Raw genomic sequence first — 19,937 nt, 5'->3', positions numbered from 1 at the left:
TATTCCTTTGCTGTTGGATTCCTCTTGTTATTTTCAAGCACATCAAAAATAGAACTGTTAAACGTTATGAAAACGAATGCAACCTTCAGAGGGCTTTGTAAAAATATGTGCTCTCCAGACAGGCATAAGCTGCAAGTGCCTTGGTTTTTTTTTTCACGGGGAAAGCTGAAATGCAAACAGATATACGAATAGTCAATGGAGACACGAGAGACTGCAGATATTGTAATCTAGCGCAAAAAAACACAAAATTTTGGGGAACTAAGGTCATAAGAGGTCATAAGATCATAAGTGATAGGAGCAGAATTAGGCCATTCGGCCCATCAAGTCTACTCCGCCATTCAATTATGGCTGATCTATCTATTCCCATTCTCCTGCCTTCTCCCCACAACCCCTGACCAGGCAGCATCTGTGCAGGCAAAAGGATGGTGGACGTTTCGGACGGAGCCCCTCAACGGTGATCCGGCAGTTTTTGCATTGAGCAACTAAAGCACACAGCAGGAATGCCAAGATCATTGGTGACTACAAGAGAGATTGGCGTGCAAGGTGTGACAAATAAGGAAGAAGGAATAGCAACACCGAGAGTGGAAAAACAAGCAGGAAGCATGATCGGAGGGACGAACCCAAAGATCATCATCTGAGAGAGAAACACACACGGACCAATAAACGACAGAGAGCACAATATCTCGAACCGAGGGAATAATCGAGTTAGCAACAGTTGAGAGAGAGCGAGAGAGAGAGACAGAGAGAGAGAGAGAGAGAGAGAGAGGAGTGAAACTTTGCGTGTGTCTGTGAGAATAGATAGTTAGACGAGAAGGCAGTGAGGGCGGCGAGAGACGAGAGACCGCGGTCGGCTGGAGATTGAAACAGTGGCGGTGGTCTGAGCGGCGGGGGAGAAAGAACTACCAGATAGATAGCTTACGAGCCTTCGTGGGAAACATCGTGTGTGACTGAACTGACCGGGAAGTACAGAAACAGAAGCTGCCCGAAGGAACAAGACATGGATACATTTGGAAATAAATAGCTAAAAATGAACTGAAAAGAACAGGGAACTGAAAATACTGACACTTAAAAAGAGAGGGGATTTGAGGAAATGAATGAATGAAGGCGCGCCGCTCGCTGTCCCTGTCAGATTCCCCACCGGCTCGTTGTGTGTGGAGAGCTCGTTGTTGAGAGCGGGACTGTTGGAGAGAGTGAGACCCAAGTGCCTTCTCTAACCAATACCGCACAAAGTGTCCGATGCCCACCGTTCTGGGATGACATGAAATGAGGCTCAGGAATGGAAGGATTTTAACAGTTCTCTGCCTGGGTGCATTTCTTTCAGTGTCCTGGTTCACCTCTTGGCTGAAAATGAAAGGTAGGTGAGGCATTTCCAAACTCGGGTGCATCTATCTCCGCCCCGCTGGGATCGAAGTAACTAACACCATTCCAACCTGTTTTCGGTCCTTCTGAGAGCAGACCAGCAGTTTCGGATTGAGAAGATATTGTACACACCACTTACTTTGCGATTATCTATCTGTCCCTTTACCCGAGAATCGTTACTCAATCATTTCGCTCGTAGTAAATCCAAAGTCCGACCTAATATGATTCTCTTTGTCGCAAGAGGGTTTAGATGGCGCTGTGTGTTTGTTATCAACGACACGGGATATAGAATATGAAAAATATTAACAAACAACTGCTTCTTGTTTTTTTCCCTTAATTTTCTAGATCGTATTTAATGCTGAATCTCTCTGGCACATACACTGCTAGGGTATTTTTAAAATAGTTCTTTTACCATGAAATTGCAGAGATTCTGGTAGAAAAATCTAAATTCTCAGAGAAATCCGATAAAGAGCTAGATGCCCCCACCAGCCCCGGAAGGCTTATATTGGTGTCTGAGGGTAGTCGGCCCAACTTTGTCCCCCTTTGTTCATTCTCAATTAATTCTGAACTTGACGTGATGTTTATTCTCCCATGGCTGCCTGCCACTGTATGTTTCTTTTTTTTCCTAATCAGATGTGCAGCACTTTGGTCAACGTGGGTTGTTTTTAAATGTGCTATACAAATAAAATTGACTTGACTTGACTTGACTTCTGATCCCATTTCTCTGATCAGGCAGCTTCACTGCAAACGGTGGACCTTTCACATCTTCAGTATCCACCTGAATATCCCCCTCTGACCAAATACCCTGTCTAGATCTACTCATTGCTAATTGCTGATGTGGCATTGACTTTGTCTTGATTTTTCCACCCATTTTTAACCTATCCCTGACTGAATGTGCAGCACACCATTCACTCAGGCAACCTCGCTAATGAGGTTGGTGACATTAAGGCCTAACAAACTGATCTCTATGTTGCAGAAGCCACACATCAGCTCGGACACCTCCTCGTTCTTCCCTTTAGATTATGTGCCCAGCATCAGGACATGGCCACCCTGACAGTTGTGGACCTCATTTCCTCAGGAGATCTTCCATCCACAACTTCCAGTCTTATGGTGTTCCAGCCATGTGCAGCCTGTTTCTCCCTTCTGCCCAAAATGCCCAAGGAGGACTGCCCCAATAGACCCATTGTTTTAGTATGATCTTGCTCCACCAAACATTTTTCTTCTACCTTGGCTTTATTCTTTCTCCTCTGGCCCAGTCCCTTCCCACTTACATCTGTGAAACGTTTGATGCTCTCCACCATTTTGATTGTTTCCAATTCACTGGTCCCAGTAAACGCATCTTTACCATGGACATACAATCTCTGCACACCTCCGTCCCACATCACATTGCTCCCCCGGCATTTTCCTGGAGCAGAGAACGAACATGGACCCCTCCACCAACATGCACACTTGCTTGACTGAGCTTGTTCTCACGTTGAATAATTTGTCCTTTAACTCCATGCACTTCCTCCAGCTCAAAAATGTAAAAATGTAGCAATGGGCAGTGACATGGGCCCAAAGTATGCCTAGCTTTTTGTGAGGTATGTGGTAGGTAATGGCAAGCTCAGGGTGGATGGTGAAATCTTTGAAAGTTGCGAAATTTGTGGAGAATGATCTATTGAATCAAAAGGCTGGTGGGTGGAAAGTGAGGGCCCACTGGAATAACTGTTCTTTGTTCTGTCCTGGATGGGGGTGGGGGGTTGGGGTGAAAGGAGAGGCATGGGAAATAGATGAGGTACAGTCAAGGCCTCTGATGACTCCATCTCATCCATTTGATTCAGTCCTACGTAGGCCCATTCACTCAACTCTTTTTCTAGTACATTGATGACTGCATTGATGCTGCCTTCTGCAGCCATATGGAATCAACAGTTTCATTACTTTTGCTCCACTCACCTTCACATGAACAACATCTCTCTTCCCTTCCTTTTCTGGGTCTCAGTCTCTCCCTCAGGAGATGGGCTAGCTGCTAACATCCATTGTCTACTGACTTCCAGAGCTTTCCTTTCACCACTTTTTGTCCCACCCTCCCCCCTGTAAGAACTCTATTCTCCTAGTTTCTGTATCTTTCCACATTTGCTCTGATGTTGAGACTTTCTATGCAGGTGCCACTGAAATGACTGCCTTCTTTCTAAACTGTGGCTTCCCCTCTACAAATGTTAACAAAGTACAGCTGCACCTCATTCATTTTCCACACCTTTGCTCTGATCCCCTCTCCCCCACGTCAGAACAAAGTTATTTGTCTAGTCCTCACTTTACACACAACAAGCTATCTATAGAGCATGACATAAAATGGCGGAGTAACTCGGCAAGTCAGACAGCATCTCTGGAGAAAAGAAATGGGTGATGTTTCGGGTCGAGACCCTCCTTCAGACTGGTCTGTGCTCTGTGGAGTATGCGCTTTCTCCTCAATCACAAAAAACATTCTCTGCAATTTCTGTCACCATCAAAGAGACCAGGCACATCTTTCCCTCTCCTCCACTTTCAGCATTTCCCAGGTACTGTTCACTTCATAACTCCCTGATCCTTTCTTCCATTCCCCGCAGCCAACCCCCTTCTTATGGCATTTTTTTAACACTTATTCTTTTCCCTCTTTGCCCCCAACCATCCAGTGACCCAGCAGACTTTCCAGGTGAAGCAGTGATTTACGTGCACTTCGTTCAGTCTAATGTACTGTGTTCGGAGTTAATAATGTGGTCTCTTCTACATTGGGGAAACCAAACACAGATTGGGTGATTGTTTTGTGGAGCTCCAGTGTTCAGTCCGCAGAAGTAATTCTGAGCTTCCTGTGGCCTGCCCCTTTCATTCTCCGAGAAATCATTGACCAGAGGTATCATAGATAATCAGAGGCCAGGATAACGACAAGTGACTAGACAGTTGTTCTAGAAAACGTCGGGGCATTTTGGAGATATTAGAACTTAGGCAACATTTGCATCAGATCCCAGTAATTACAGATACCTAGCAGCAAGTTAAAGTGGTGGACCATTTGTATTTTGGTCTATTATGTCACTGGCAGCAACCATCAGACAAGGTTTAAAAAGTGGGTCGAGATCCCACTGAAGGGGTGACTGAGAGAAGGGCAAATGAAAAGGTAAGGATGACTAGGAAGTTGTGATTGGAAGGGGGACAAGGCTGTGGTTAGGTTATGGATGCAGTAAATTTGAGTCAGAGTGTATGTCATGGTCAAAGGGTGAAATTTGTTACTACCCATCCTCTGTCTTAATGCCAAGGAGCCAGTGCATGAAAAAAACATTCAAACAAGTACAGTATTTCTGATAGAGTGAATGGTGAACACCTGTAATGTTGATGGGTTGCACTGAATGCAGACCTGAATGCATCAAACTGATGAAAGGGGTATCAAGTGGCATCAGCTTCTTAATTTGCAAGGGCATTGAGCTTAAACACCTGTTTCAGGCATATGTCCTGAAAACCTCTTTTGATGCCTTTACCAATCTTGACAGGTGGCACACTTCATGTTCAAAATGTAAGCACGTAAGCTCACTGACATCTTAGATGCCACAGTGTTTATTTTAAGGGGAAAAATGGCAGCAATGGGAACATTGGTGAGTTGATTGGAGCTGGTAATATATGAGAAACCCAGAACCCCCCAGAAAATGGATTCAGTCTGTATAATGAATTAATAAATAGTGACACCCTGTATGTTATAACAGAGTTATTATCTAGCTACTGAATTACGAGTCTCATCTGATTTTAAGCACATGTCTGTGAATATCTCTGTATACACACAAAGGGTGGTGGGTGTGTGGAACAAGCTGCCAGAGGAGGTAGTTGAGGCAGGGACCATTAGGAGGTAGTTGAGGCAGGGACAGGAAACAGTTAGACAGGTTCACAGATAGGACAGGTTTGAAGGGAGATGGACCAAACATGGGCAGGTGGGACTACTGTAGCTGGGACATGTTGGCTGGTGTGGGTAAGTTGGACAGAAAGGCCTGTTTCCACACTGTATCACTCTATGACTCTACAAGCTGGGTTTGCAGTCTCTAAGCGTGTAAGTCCAGTGCATATCTGGATACTTTTAGCTGCTTCCAATAATAATATAAAACAAATCGCCAGAGGATCTGAACAGGTGGAGGGCATCTATGGAGGGAAATGGACCAGATGACATTTTGGGTTGGTCCACAATGTCGTCTGTCCATTTCCCTCCACAACTGCTATCTGATCCACTCAGTTCCTCCAGCTTGTCATATTTCACTCAAGATTTCAGCATCGGCAGTGTCTTCAATAAGGTTATTATAAGGTTATTATAGGCATGATGGTTTGTCCTTTCCTTTCATGATGGTTCTGTTTTGCAGTTCGAGTGGCAGCATAACTCTTTCAATAATGGGGCTCTATTAGTGACATTTGTAGTTTAGATTTCCTTTGGAAACACTAATAAAAGTTAAAGCTGGGAGGTTCAGAAGAAATATGAAAAGACATTTCTTTGCACAATGGAAGTCTAGAACTCACTTTCACAAAAGAGTGAAAGTCAACTGAAAATGTAAAAATTGCAGTCTGACTTTTATTTGGCAAAATAATTAATAAGTATGGAAGTAAGATGGGTGGGTGGAGTTAAAATAAAGATCGGACATGATTGAGGAATTAAATGATTACAGTTAAATATTTTTAAATATTTAAGTATTTTATTTCATTGTAAAATTTGACGGTGCAGAGGGTCAGCGAGTTCAAGTTTCTACATCCAACCCAGGTAAGTGTCGGGACTATTGGCAGCGATCCTGGGTATGGTTCAGCCTGGAATGCATTTTAGTGTTTGCAGAAATTTGGTTTGGATCAGGGCAGCATTGCCAGCTCAATGAAACAGGGTACAGATGTTTCAGATGTGACAGAAAAGAATATAAAACAGGTGAGAGAGTCGCACTGCCGATTAGGAAAAACAATATGTCTGCACTAAGAGAGGACTTTGCATCGGTATTCACCAAGAAGAAGGACATGGATGATGGTGAGATTTCGAAAGAGGTATGTTCATATTAAGGAGGAGCTGTTGGGTGCCTGAGAACCATTAAGGTGGATAAGTTGTGAATAGTGAGGAAGGTAGTCAATATATAACGCAGGGTATAGATCGCTTGAAAATTTGGGTGGAGAAATGGCAGATGAAGTTTAATCAAGACAAGTGTGAGGTGATGTATTTTAGGAGGTCCAATAAAAGAAGAAAATACACAATAAATGGCAGGACTCAAAGGAGCATTGATGTACAGAGGGACACGTTGACATAAGATGCTTGCCTGCAACCAATTTCTTGACTGTAAACTTTGCTTCATAAAAGGTTTTTCAGCTAGTTTTGGAATCAAACTGCAGCTTCAATAGATTGGAAACTCTTCAACTGCGAGGTCTTGTACATCCCATTGTATCTGATTGTTGTAGTCTGTGGCCTATTAGAAAAAACAGGCAGACAACCGAATTAGTTTAACCTCTTTATTCTACTCACCCGGGTGGGAGAGAGTCTAGAAACCGAAGCGTTCAGAAACGCTCAGGAAGCTAGTGTAGTCTCTCTCTTCGAATGCTCACAATTATACACATTTTATACCCTTAATACATGTGCCAGTACATTTCCATTGCTACCTTATATGGCAAGTTTTACAATGTCCTATAAATCTTTATGTGTCTTTCGGGACCTCCGTGTCCGTTGTGTCCTTCGTGACCTCTTCTTTCTTGGGAACAAAGGGCAGTCCATATGGCAAGATGTTCTTCTTAACACTTCAAAGGATGGCTAACCATCAAAGCCTTAAAGCCAGTTGCCCGTATCAAAGGATACCCTTAGCCATAAACCGCGCTTCCATGCTGACAACAGGATGTCCTGGCAACATAATCGAGCTGGAGCTTTTACACCTTTTTTACACCCCTGCAATAAAACCCACATGCCAAATGTTCGCCCTTACATTCCCCTCTTTGATTATACTATAATCACTATACTATAATCACAGTCTTTTAAAGTGGTTGATTGACAAATATTTGGCATATACATGTACCGAACCAATAACAGATTAACAGAATCACAACAATTAACGCAATGATACTGCCATCATGGAGAATCAGCCCCCACAAATATCCTAAACCAAACCAATCCCATCCTGAAGCATTAATTCGATCTTGGGCTAAATCTGCCCCTATTTTCTTAGTCAACTCAAGTCAATTTTATTTGTGTAACACATCTAAAAACATCCCACATTGACCAAAGCGCTGTACATCAGTTCAGGTATTAAGAACAAACATACAATGGCACACAAACATAACAGCACATACATAAACAGTTCACAGCACCCCCTCAGAGGGCTCAAACGCTAAATGCTCTTTCTATAACCTTCACATGCCCCGCGATATTGGTGATATCAGAGGATACATCTCGTACAAATGTACAAATGTTCGGCTAGCAGGAAATCTAGAGCCATACGATTCTGGAGAGCGACAAGACGCAGGGCCATCATTTCAGTTGTTAGCTGGCCTATTTGTTCCTGAGTCTCGTACAGTCCATCAGCGGTACAATTTGCTAATTGTTCCAGGGCACTAGCTAAGTTTCAAATTTCAGTTCCCGCCCGAGCGGTTCCCCATCTCGGGAATATTATCCACCAAAACCCCTCAAACTCCGATACAGCTCGATTAGAGCTCCACTCTGGATGCTATAGAGAATGATTTATGATTCGTAAATGTGGGATTACAAAAGCTAGATAACAGCACCCTGTCCAGGTCTCATAAGATCCCTGATCATACCGTGGCGAAAGACCTGGTAACCAGACATATGCCCGGCTCCCACATATTAAGTAAGTCCCATTAAGAGGTCTTGGGGGAACTGCAGTACTGATATGGGTGCATGTGCTGAATCCCACAGACAGGCTAACTTTATTTGGTCTAGATCCCATTCTACAGAAACAAGTTGTATTTATTGGTGTTTCTGGAGAGTCATGAGGAGAATTAACTTGTATCCGGGGCCAATTCTCCTGTGTTTGATTAAGATAGGGTCTCAAGGACCACCCATTAAAACATTGACATTCACAGTCATCTGATTGGTTGTCATAATCCGTACACCAATTATTGGGGCCAGGGCTCTGTGAGTGATTCAAAAAGAACCCGGCAGACCTGATGTTCTAAAGCATCAGCTCACCCTCCGAGCAAATGGTTATCGCTCTCAATACTAGGCAGTAAATAAGACGATAGTAAAGCGGCACGGAATAGGAGTAAGGAAAGGTGTTATCCATAAAATAGTTCACCATGAGGTTGCTATGCCTGATTAAAAGTTTTGTCAACTTGTAACATGAATTTTAAAATACCTGGACTGAAAGACAAAAACAAAATTCCCGTGTAATCTCCAATTTTTCCAAAGTACAAGGCCAATTTATTTCATTGTGTGCCATTTGCTCTTTCCACTATACCTGCAGCTTGTGGATGATGTACGCAATGGAACTGCTGGCGGATATTTAACTGTTCGCACATTTCCTCATTAACTTTGGCTGTAAAATAGGGTCCATTGTCCAAAGTGCTCAATGTACACAGTACTCCAAACCTCAGCACTATTTCTTTCATCATACAGTGGGTGTAATTCGAATTTAACTCCGTTTGATCCTGCATTACCCTTTCCAGTTCTTTTTCTACCTCTTTACTCTGTCTCCAAGTCATTACATCGGATAACCATCCTGAAAATTGCGTTTCTTGTAATCCTTTATCCCAAGCATTTCGTAGTTTTATTCCTTTTCCCATCAATCCTCCTACTATCTGTATCTTATTTTGTAGGGTCTCTATATCGAAGGAATTTAATGTTCCTATTGCAGTTCCAACACCTCCGTGTCAACGTGTCAGCAACGTTACATTCACTCTGCTTCCTGGATTCATATTCTATCCTGACGGTCAAATTTAACACATTCGGGGATCTAACCATTGGGGTACAAGATGTATACATTCGTCTTAAATGTACTACATTGGATTCTTCCTGGGTAGTCTCTCGTACTGACCAGATTATTACTAGGGGGTGCCTTCCTTCTATCTGGGTAGCATTGGTACACGCCAGCCAATCTTCTTTCTTCAGAATGTAAGTGCTGCTACTTGCCCCCCCAGCCATTCCAGCCCTTTCTGCTCCATCCCCTTAACGCAGTTTGATTACTCAACCATGCGGTTCCATCTCCTCTTTCACAAGTCATACTTACATTCCATTTAGTGGTCAAATTGACCTTCCCTTGGTTATGTGAAATAACCATTGGTTGTCCTTTTGCTGCATACCCTCCGCACCCCTCAGGGCATTGTACTTCATACTTCTCTACTGCGCATGCTGTGTTGGCTGGACATGTAAAGCTCTCCTGCGTTCTACTGCAAGAGTCCCTTCTCCAGTCTATTCTTCCCCTCATCTCTTCTCGTAGGGACGACTGATGTAACCCTCGAGTTCGTCTAGACCGACCCTGATATGGCTGCTGCTTCTTACATGGAAAACTAAATTCATCTGTCAGGCATTGGAAATTAAACTGGCACAAAGAGTGTCCGCAGGGTACAACCCAATAGGCTTGGACTCTCAATTGTTTAGCTCTGGTCTTATTAAACCATCCTGAGCAGGGTCCTATTCTTTCTGCCTTCCAGGGTATTAGTATTGTGCCATTGCCTCCTCTGCACATCATCTGATCGTCTTTACATAAATGTCATGAAGTAAATACAGATTAACCACAATCCCATATAGATCTTGAGTGCACTTCCCCTAATAGCGGGAGTAACAATAGCAAAATAGCAACATCAATAGCAAAATCAATCTATCAGCTAAACACATCAACAATAACTAAGCAATACTTATAACTATGTACACGTGGCAATTCAATAAAATCAATTTGTAAACCCCAATGTATTTTGGGGTGATACCATGTAGCATTTATTACATCCAACATTCCCCTCTTACCAGCATAGGTAAGAGAGTGCACATAATGCAACAAAACAGGTAAAAGCGCGTTAGGGACACAAACTTTGCCAGAGGCAGTAACCCAAAGCGAGTCAGATTCACGAGGGGAACACCCATCCTGGCTCCACTGGTGTCTCTCAGCCTCGGGGGCGTCGCCCTGAAGCTGGCAGAATTCCGAAACACTGGGCATAGCGGTAGTTGCAGAAAACTGCTGTTGTTCACCTGAAGAAACTAAAATGGTAGGGGTCAGGGCCTCTGTGCGTGCCAATGTGTCAGCCAATGCATTCCCGAAAGAAATGGGATCCTTGACAGATGTATGCGAATTACATTTAATGACAGCCAAGGTTTTCGGGAGTGTTAAACTCGCTAGTCGATTTCGGACAAACAGGGCATTTTTAATAGGAGTGCCTGCTGCAGTCAAAAAGCCCCTGTGCTGCCACAGGTTACCAAAATCATGTGCAACCACAAAGGCATATCGTGAGTCAGTGTAAATATTAGCACGTTGGTCAATGCAAAGGTGGCAGGCCCGCGTGAGGGCAAATAATTCAGCCTGCTGGGCAGAATGAGGTGTACTGAAAAAGGCGAGGGTAGGCAGTATCCTCAATCTCTAGCGCCGATCGTGCGGATTCTTGTTCGTGGCGCAACTTAACCCTTTGTCTGGGACCTATCCATATTCCCTGATGCTGTCTCATAATCGGGGGGTTATCCCCAATATTCTGGCGGGGAGGTAGAACCGGTATTGGCACCACCGCAGCCGGTGGCTCTGCCTGTGGGGCTGTGGGGATCAGACACGTCCAGGGTTCCTCATCACCCTCGGATTCCTGATTACCTAATAAAGCCGCTATAGACTCCAGTGGTTCGGATTCTGACTTTTGTTGTTGTTGTGCGGGATATATCCCTTTGGTACCAGTTTTAAATTCATCTCGAGCTCGGGTAGCACAGTCAAGTCTTAGATCATACACCTTACATTCCGCTTGCAAAATATCGCATGTTTTCGGTATTCCCAACCTATCACACACTGATATCCCTCTACTACTTGCATTTTCCCTCTACTACTTGCATTTTCCCTCCAACTTCGCTCCCTCGACTCCTGGTGGGGCTTCTGCACCCCCTCTCTCCATTCTTAATTCCTCTTTGATAGTCTCTACATTCCATTTACCTCCCACCGGCCAGGCCTCGTTTCCCAATCTTTTCATTAACGAAGCAAATAAATAAATAACACATGTGTTGTACCAGGGGCACCGCCATCACTCTTATCCAAAGACTGTCCCATATGTCTGATTGCCAATTATCCGAAAATATGTTATCAATAAATACTACCAATAAATATTACCAATAAATATTAATTGCACCCAGACCAAGATAATGACAACAAGAGTGACCGCCCCCTTATCTTCCAAATCCGGAACCTTATCCTTGTCCTTATCCTTGTCCTTTTCCTTATCGGTTCGTCTGTGACCCCAAACGAGGGACTTCAGTGTCTGAAAGACGTCAACGTCCGGGGTCTCGAACAACGGTCGAGAAGTGCACTCTGTCCCCTTCGGACGTGTTTCAGCCACCGATGCCGCTTAGTCGTTCGTGGTTGACGGTGCCAAAGAGATCCTGCCGACAACGCCAAATGTTGTAGTCTGTGGCCTATTAGAAAAAACAGGCAGACAACCGAATTCGTTTAACCTCTTTATTCTACTCACCCGGGTGGGAGAGAGTCTAGAAACCGAAGCGTTCAGAAACGCTCAGGAAGCTAGTGTAGTTTCTCTCTCTGAATGCTCACAATTATACACATTTTATACCCTTAATACATGTGCCATTACATTTCCGTTGCTACCTTATATGGCAAGTTTTACAATGTCCTATAAATCTTTATGTGTCTTTCGGGACCTCCGTGTCCGTTGTGTCCATCGTGACCTCTTCTTTCTTGGGAACAAAGGGCAGTCCATATGGCAAGATGTTCTTCTTAACACTTCAAAGGATGGCTAACCATCAAAGCTTTAAAGCCAGCTGCCCATATCAAAGGATACCCTTAGCCATAAACCGCGCTTCCATGCTGACAACAGGATGTCCTGGCAACATAATCGAGCTGGAGCTTTTACACCTTTGTTACACCCCTGCAATAAAACCCACATGCCAAATGTTCGCCCTTACATGATGACCATTGTGAATTAAACCATCTAGACCTGGCTCTTGAAATATTGTGACATTTAATTCTCTTTGATCTGATTGTATTTCATTGAGGAAGTAGTCAGTCGGGTGTGCCTGTCATTTCCTGTGAAATGTAAATTAGAGATTGTGGTCAATAACCATACAAAGCATTTTTTTATGAATCCATTAACATACAATAAATATATTATGGAGCTTCAAATTTAATGCCCCGGTTTTGCATTTGTCTCAATTTCCAGCCACAATTCCATCAGGTATTTTATAGAAATCATATCCCACCCACACCAGCAAGAAAGAACATAAATAATCACTTCCTTTGTGGGTTTGGGAGAAACCTCTTGCACATTAATGGCCTGCAAACATAAACTAGAAACTTTAGTCCGTATCTCAGAAACATTGCAAAGCATTTGGCATGCAACGTATTCCTTTAAAATATATTATAGTGGTGCATAAAATTGATAAAACTGTCATAATACTGGACAACATGTATATGGATGGTGCATAACTTCTGATGGGAGCTCATTTAAAGATTGATATCAGGTAGTCCAATAAAAGGAATATTTTCTGATAGAGAACTTTAATGATGGGAAGTGGTTAGATTGGCTCTGTGCATTTTCCCTGGAGTGATGGAGACCTAGGTAGTAACAATGGAGATATTTTAAATTATAAGGTTATAGACAGGGTAGATGGTCACCCTCTGGAGGGCATGGGCTTAAGGTGAGAGGATGTGGTTTTAAAGGGGGTTCGAGGAGAAAGTTTTAAACACAGTGGTTAATATCGGAAACTCGCTGCCAGAGGAGGAGGTGGAGTCACATACATTCAGTTTAAAAGACATTTATATAAATAATTCAGCAAGGCTCGGTAGGAATGGACGTAATGCAGGCAAATGGCATTATTGTAGATGGGCAAAAAGCTGACATGGACATAGTGGGCCAAAGGGCCTGTTTCTGGGCCAAAGATTCAATGCTATGAGCCAAGTGATCTCGGTGAAACACTAGGGGCAGCACAATGGTGCAGTGTTAGAGCTGTTAACTCACAGTGCCAGAACCTCGGTTCGATCCTGATTACGGGTGCTGTCTTCAAGAAGTTTGTACATTCTCCCTATAACCGCGTGATTATTTCTCTGCTAGATTCAAGCCATTTTGTTCACCGTTGATTCATTAGAACCTCAACTGCAAAATTATGATTTGTTGCATTTTAATTGGAACTAGACTGAGGTGGACCCGTTGGGTCCAAATCTCTCCTGTGGGCCTCTCCTGGGGCAACCCTCCCCCAACTGACAATCCTGCGGGCCTGGCAACCCTCTCCAACTGATGAAGCCTGTTGCCGGGCGGGGAGTGTCCTCCGGGGCCGTGGATGGGTGAGGGGGGACAGGGAAGGGGAGAGGGAGCCACTCACCTCGGCCCCGTGCCGCCAGCGCTGCAGCCAGAGCGAGCCGTGGACCCAAAGCCTCTCCTGCATTGGCCTAGCACCCTCCCCCACTCACCCACTCTATCCCACCTCAACGTCTCTTAACTTCCCCCTCCCCCTCCCCCTCCCCTCCCCTCCCCCCTCCCCTCTCCCCCACCACCTCCACTCCCCCCACCTCCACTCCCCCCTCCCCCACTCCCCCCTCTCCCCCCTACCTCCACTCCCCACTCCCCCCTCCCCTCTCCCCCCACCTCCACTCCCCACCACCCCCACTCCCCACTCCCCACCACCCTCCCCCCTTCCTCTCACTCTTCCCCCCTCTTCCCACTCATCCTCCCCCCCTCTTCCTCCCCCCACTTTCCCCCTACTTTCCCCCCATTCTTCCCCCCTATCCCCTCTTCCCCTTTCCCCCTCTCCCTTCCTCTTCCTCCCCCTCCTCTTTCCTCCCCCCCCTCTTTCCTTCCCCCCCTCTTTCCTTCCCCCCTCTTTCCTTCCCCCCCCCTCTTTCCTTCCCCCCCTTTCCTCCCCCCCTCTTTCCTCCCCCCCCCTCTTTCCTCCCCCCCTTTCCTCCCCCCCTCTTTCCTCCCCCCCCTCTTTCCTCCCCCCTTCCCCCCCCCTTTCCCCCCCCTCTTTCCCCCCCCTCTTCCCCCCCCTCTTTCCCCCCCCTCTTCCCCCCCTCCTTCTCCCCCCCTCCTTCTCCCCCCTCCTTCTCCCCCCCTTCTCCCCCCCTCTTCTCTCCCCCCCTCTTCCCCCCCCCTCTTCTCCCCCCCCTCTTCTCCCCCCCCTCTTCTCCCCCCCTCTTCTCCCCCCCCTCTTCTCCCCCCCTCTTCTCCCCCCCTTCTTCTCCCCCCCTTCTTCTCCCCCCCCTTCTTCTCCCCCCCTCTTCTCCCCCCCCCTCTTCTCCCCCCCCTCTTCTCCCCCCCCTCTTCTCCCCCCCTCTTCTCCCCCCCCTCTTCTCCCCCCCCTCTTCTCCCCCCCCTCTTCCCCCCCCCTCTTCTCCCCCCCTCTTCTCCCCCCCTCTTCTCCCCCCCCTCTTCTCCCCCCCTCTTCTCCCCCCCTCTTCTCCCCCCCTCTTCCCCCCTCTTTCCCCCCCTCTTCTCCCCCCCTCTTCTCCCCCCCTTCCCCCTCCTCTTCCCTCCCATCTCCCCCCCTCTTCCCCCCTCCCTCTTCCCCCTCCCTCTTCCCCCTCCCTCTTCCCCCCCCTCTTTCCATCCCCCTCAACCCCCCTCCTCCCTCCTCCCCCCTCTCTTCACCCCTCCCTCCACCCGCCCCCTCCCCTCCTTCCCTAGGAGATAGATTTAAACTTTAAAATGTGAATAAAAATAGAACACCAATTTCAATGAAACTTCTTCCATCAGCACCAAAGGGACGACGGTGAGTAAGGTTGGCTTAAAATTGTGGTGCTACCGTGTACCGCTTTGGCTGTAGTTCAGGAACAAACAAACGACAGTTTTAGTAAATAGAATATAGATTGATAGATCGATACAGCATGATGCTAGATTGTGTTAAATGGAAACACCTGCAGAAAGATAAGGTTTACAATATAGATGATTATACACCAAGTAATGTTAAATGCAGGTGTTCATTTTCTTTGAAGTGTACTATTTAAAAAAATAACAAGTACTTCATTTGCACACCTTAAATACACAACAGAGTTCAATGGCTCGGTGATTTAAAAAAATGTACCTTGCAATGTTAATGGTTTACCATTTTCTCCACCCCAAAACCAAAGAATTGCAGAACACTATTTTTTGTTGTGGATCATTTTACACTCTTAATAGTGGGAGGACAGGAAAAAATGGAGTGGTGTTTTTTGTCCTTTGAGTGACTACAGAAGCAGGTATTCATTAAATTCAGCATGGAGTTTATAAAAAAGCAGGTTGTTTGAATGGTGTGATCTGCTTAGTATTTTGAATGGAAGGAGTATAAGTTACCCAGCTGCTCACTATACATTGCAAAAGATGAGTAGCGCAAATAATTGAATACCAATCATGAGAAAAATCTACAGGAGACAATGGAGTAGATCCCATTTAAGTGTGTCAGCTTGTCTTACAGTGATGCAACAAAAAGTCTCCAGTCACATAACAGCTTTGGGTAGAATGATTTAGTTGTTAAGTTACTGACCTGGTATCCAGACATCTGTATTATTGATCTTGAGGCATTGGGTTAAATTCCAGGTAATTAAATAAAATCTGTAATAAGAAACCTAATATTGGTAAACTATCAGGTTGTCTTAAAACACACATGATTCACAGACGCCCTAATGGAGAGGAAGTCTGCCATCCTTACCTAATTTGGTCTACATGTGACCTCAGACTTGCAGAAATTTCATAGACGATTAACTGCCCATTGAGATAGATTGTCTGCAGTTCACAAATGAGTCAAAAGATTAGAGAATCTGTGCAAATGTTCTTCAGAGATTTTTATTTGTAAGTTTATCTTTAATTAACACGAACATAAACTTAGATCTCAAAACATGACACAGGAATGGGAAACAAAGTTCTAAAATATTTTATTCCAAAGTGAAACTCTTCAAAAACTGCAGATGCTGGAAAGCTGAAGTAATATACACAATGTGATTTGTGACGAGTTGGAAAAATAACCTTTAGCCCTGCTGACTATTTGGAGCTTTGCAGTCACCCTCTGTCTGTTCTTTCATAATCTTCGAATCCCACTACCTTGAATTCGCTTCTAAATTTAAATTCACTTCTAAATTTAAATTCACAAGCAATTTGACATACATCAAACGGACATACTTCTATTAAGTTCAAGAGAGCTAAATGTTGATGGTGTGGTTGATATGTCCATATAGAGCCAGATGTAGTTAGCACCAGCACTTGGGAATACATTTCTTGCCCATAAAATACACCTGAAAATTAAATGGGGCCTCAGTTTATATCATTTCAACCAGGCTATTCTTACAAAATTAATTTATTTTTAAAATGTTGGCTTGGTACCATCATTTTACTTCATTCATTATAGAATGTTTGTAGCCAATTTATTTTCTGAATATTTTTTGTTCTGTCTCCAAAGATTAAAACCTGAACCACTTGAAGAAGAAAGCAGTAACAAACACAACTATCCTCTTTCATGAATACTGGAACACCCTCCTGCAACTTGTCTTGAACCTGATTGCGTTAATTCAAGTGTAGATATCATGTTCTATTCAGTTGTCAGGGTGTTAGTAATTTTAATTTAATTTCTTGGGATAAAACCAAGGCAAATCCTAAGATTTTTATGTCAGATTGATTTCAGTGTCTATAGAAAGGAATATGTCAACATTGGGAATGTGAGATGATCCTAATAATTCAATGAATTAATAGTCCAAAATGATATTCAATATCTATAGAAATTTCATATATCATATTCTCAATATATGTTCGCTAGAGATTCCAATGCACCCAAATAAGTTCATAAGTTCATAAGCAATAGGAGCAGAATTAGGCCATTTGGCCCGTCAAGTCTACTCCACCATTCAAACATGGCTGATCTAATGAGTTCCTTCTGTGAATGTTCACTGGGCACTAGCATTTAAAGATCAATGGCTGTGAGCTCAATTAGGGAGTATTGAGTTGATCAGTGTGAATGGGTAGGGAGAGGAAGAGTGTGGATTGATTGATTCCTTGCCTGAGGGCATTGGGGCAACTGAACCAAGCGGCACCTGGGAATGTGGTGTTGAGAATCCTGAAAGGTGGTGTTTTGGACTTGGAAGTTGGTGTGGGTGGGAAGCCTGCAAATATCAGGCCTTAGATTTGACAATTATTTTGGGGGGGGATCATGAAAGCTGGAATGATCAGTGCCTTGAGTTTGGGTTAAGTTCTGGAACTGGAGTCTGATGAATCGGTGCCTTAGTAGCTTAATTAGTAAAGTGCTCTGGTGTGTGGGTGAGTGGAAGATTCTTGGCGGGGGGAGTTGATGAAAATGCTGAGAGAATTCCCTCTTCTTTCCTTTCTTGTTGCCACTCATTTTGTGGCAGTGAGGGCAGTGGCCTGTGATGGAGCTGACTGAGTTCACCACTTTCTATGGCATAGGATTAGAGACACGTTCATGCATGGGCCTAGTGGGCCGCAGGACCTGTTTTCTTGATTATATCATTCCCTTTAATGCAGAAATATAAACGTTTCAATTCATTCATGTAACATAGCTTAACTTTTAACATCAGAAAATATTTCAAGTTGTAAAGCATGTTCATCTACTGTCTAAAGGGCAAGTCAGTTCGATCCTTGTGCAATACTGTATCAGAATGCGGCTTTAAGGCCCCTTTTGTGAGAAGGCTAAAGGAAAATTCACCATTTTGCCTTTTGTGGATCGAACTTCATAATGATACCTATTTCAATATGCCCAAATTAAATTTGATTCAACATGTATATTCATCAGAACCATTCATTTACTTTGGAAAGTTGTCAGCACCTTTGTTTTAGCACAAATTAAGATACTTGGAACTCTTCCAGTTTGACTTGTAGGTCAGATATTGTACAGTCATATACAAATTTAATAGACCCAGAGTTTATTTTCCTTTAGTTTGGACCAATGCAAATCATTTTCTCCATTTCCCACACAAGTCAACCTGCAGCCCTTTTGAGTGTCAGTCAAGTCTGAAGAAGGGTCTCGACCCGAAACGTCACCCATTCCTTCTCTCCCGAGATGCTGCCTGACCTGCTGAGTTACTCCAGCATTTTGTGAATAAATGGTGTTGCAGTAACTAGATTGAGACCATTCCAGGTGCAGGACTCAATTCCCCCATTCCATTGCATTATAAAAATTATTAAGGGAACAAGAACACATTGCATCGACTCATTTGTATCGACTTGCAATTTATGGAAATTCAATTCCCATTTTCTTTGAAATGCAACACTAACAAGATGAACGTACCAGCACCTTTTGCACACAGTGAACTCTAGCTATTCCCAGAATCTCTGGTTATCGGGGCTCTGGAGTCCTTGGAGCATGCTGTGTGTCTATTAGGAAGTCCATTATGCAAAAGAGTGCTAAGACATTGGTGGACACTAGAAATTTAGGCATATAATGCTGTTTTATTTCTTGTCTCAGTGCGCCTTTTTTTTTTCATCATTTATCTTTGCAGTGGGAATTGGACCAAGTACTTCTGGCCAAGTTTCGCCCTGGCAACCCTGTTATACATTTGTTAACTCTCTTATTTGCATTCATGGGTTTTGTGCGTATGCACAGGACAAATATGTCTGAACATCTTCCTGCCATCGCCAGATGCGTATCAGATGTTTCAACAGTAAACATGCACAGTGGATCTTATGGCTGCAGCCTGAAAGAGTTTTGGCTTCAGCTAAGTACTGGTGTGAAATGAGATGAAAAACCATTTAACTCAGTTTTCTTTGGTGACATTGGTTAAGAGAATAATATTAACTATGATATTACGTCAATTTAATTATTTTTGGATAATCTACTGAGATCTATAGCAACCACCTAAACGAACTATGTAATGGTCCTTTCGTCAATGTATCCCTTTATTGAAGTTACTACTCTAAAGTAATCAAAGTGAATTTCCAATCAAGCACGAGATATTTGACACCAGCACTTCAGAAATCTGACAAGACTGTGTAAATTGAATGCATGTTGTTTTTGCTCCAGGACCTTGGCAGGACACTTAGGTTTGGCTGAAATCATCGCCTCTGTTTCTGTGCTGTATCTCTGAACTAAACTAAACATAACTGAACTAAAAAATCCTCCTCTTCCAAGGTTTACAAACAGTTTGTTTTGCTTTTCACTTTTCCTGTCCTTATCTCTGTCTGACTGTGTCTATTTCCCCAAAAAATCAACTAATAATTTACTTTCCAGGAAGTTCCTTTGAGACATTTCTAGCATTAGGTAATGTGTTATGGAGAGAATTATTTTCAATAACTTTGCGTTTATTTCGCCTCATTGCTTATGTTTGGAAGACAGATAGTCTATGAAATAGCCTACTATTTTAATTGATCATTTCCTGTGCTGGATTTTGTTTTCTCTTGTGTATGTTTGAGTGTGATCACAAAGAAAATGTAAAAATAATAAAATGTTTCACTTATGCACAGAAAAATGTGTGGATCGCTTAGTCCACAAACCTTTCTAACTTATGGAC

General features: G+C 43.8%; 1 protein-coding gene across 1 annotated transcript in view; it reads left to right on the top strand.

The window, feature by feature from the left end:
• The first annotated feature begins 483 nt into the window (after positions 1-483).
• Positions 484-19,937, top strand: part of LOC144600399 (alpha-1,3-mannosyl-glycoprotein 4-beta-N-acetylglucosaminyltransferase B-like) — a 126,517-nt gene continuing 107,063 nt past the window's right edge. Inside the window, exon 1 of the mRNA XM_078411988.1 lies at positions 484-1,354. Coding sequence (XP_078268114.1) covers positions 1,264-1,354 — 91 coding nt within the window. The 5' untranslated portion in view covers positions 484-1,263. The remainder of the gene's footprint in view (positions 1,355-19,937) is intronic.

Source organism: Rhinoraja longicauda, chromosome 1, assembly GCF_053455715.1.
Source record: "Rhinoraja longicauda isolate Sanriku21f chromosome 1, sRhiLon1.1, whole genome shotgun sequence".
Classification (NCBI taxonomy): domain Eukaryota; kingdom Metazoa; phylum Chordata; class Chondrichthyes; order Rajiformes; family Arhynchobatidae; genus Rhinoraja; species Rhinoraja longicauda.
Note: the sequence above shows the minus strand (reverse complement) of the source record. Positions and strands in the feature narration are given on the sequence as shown.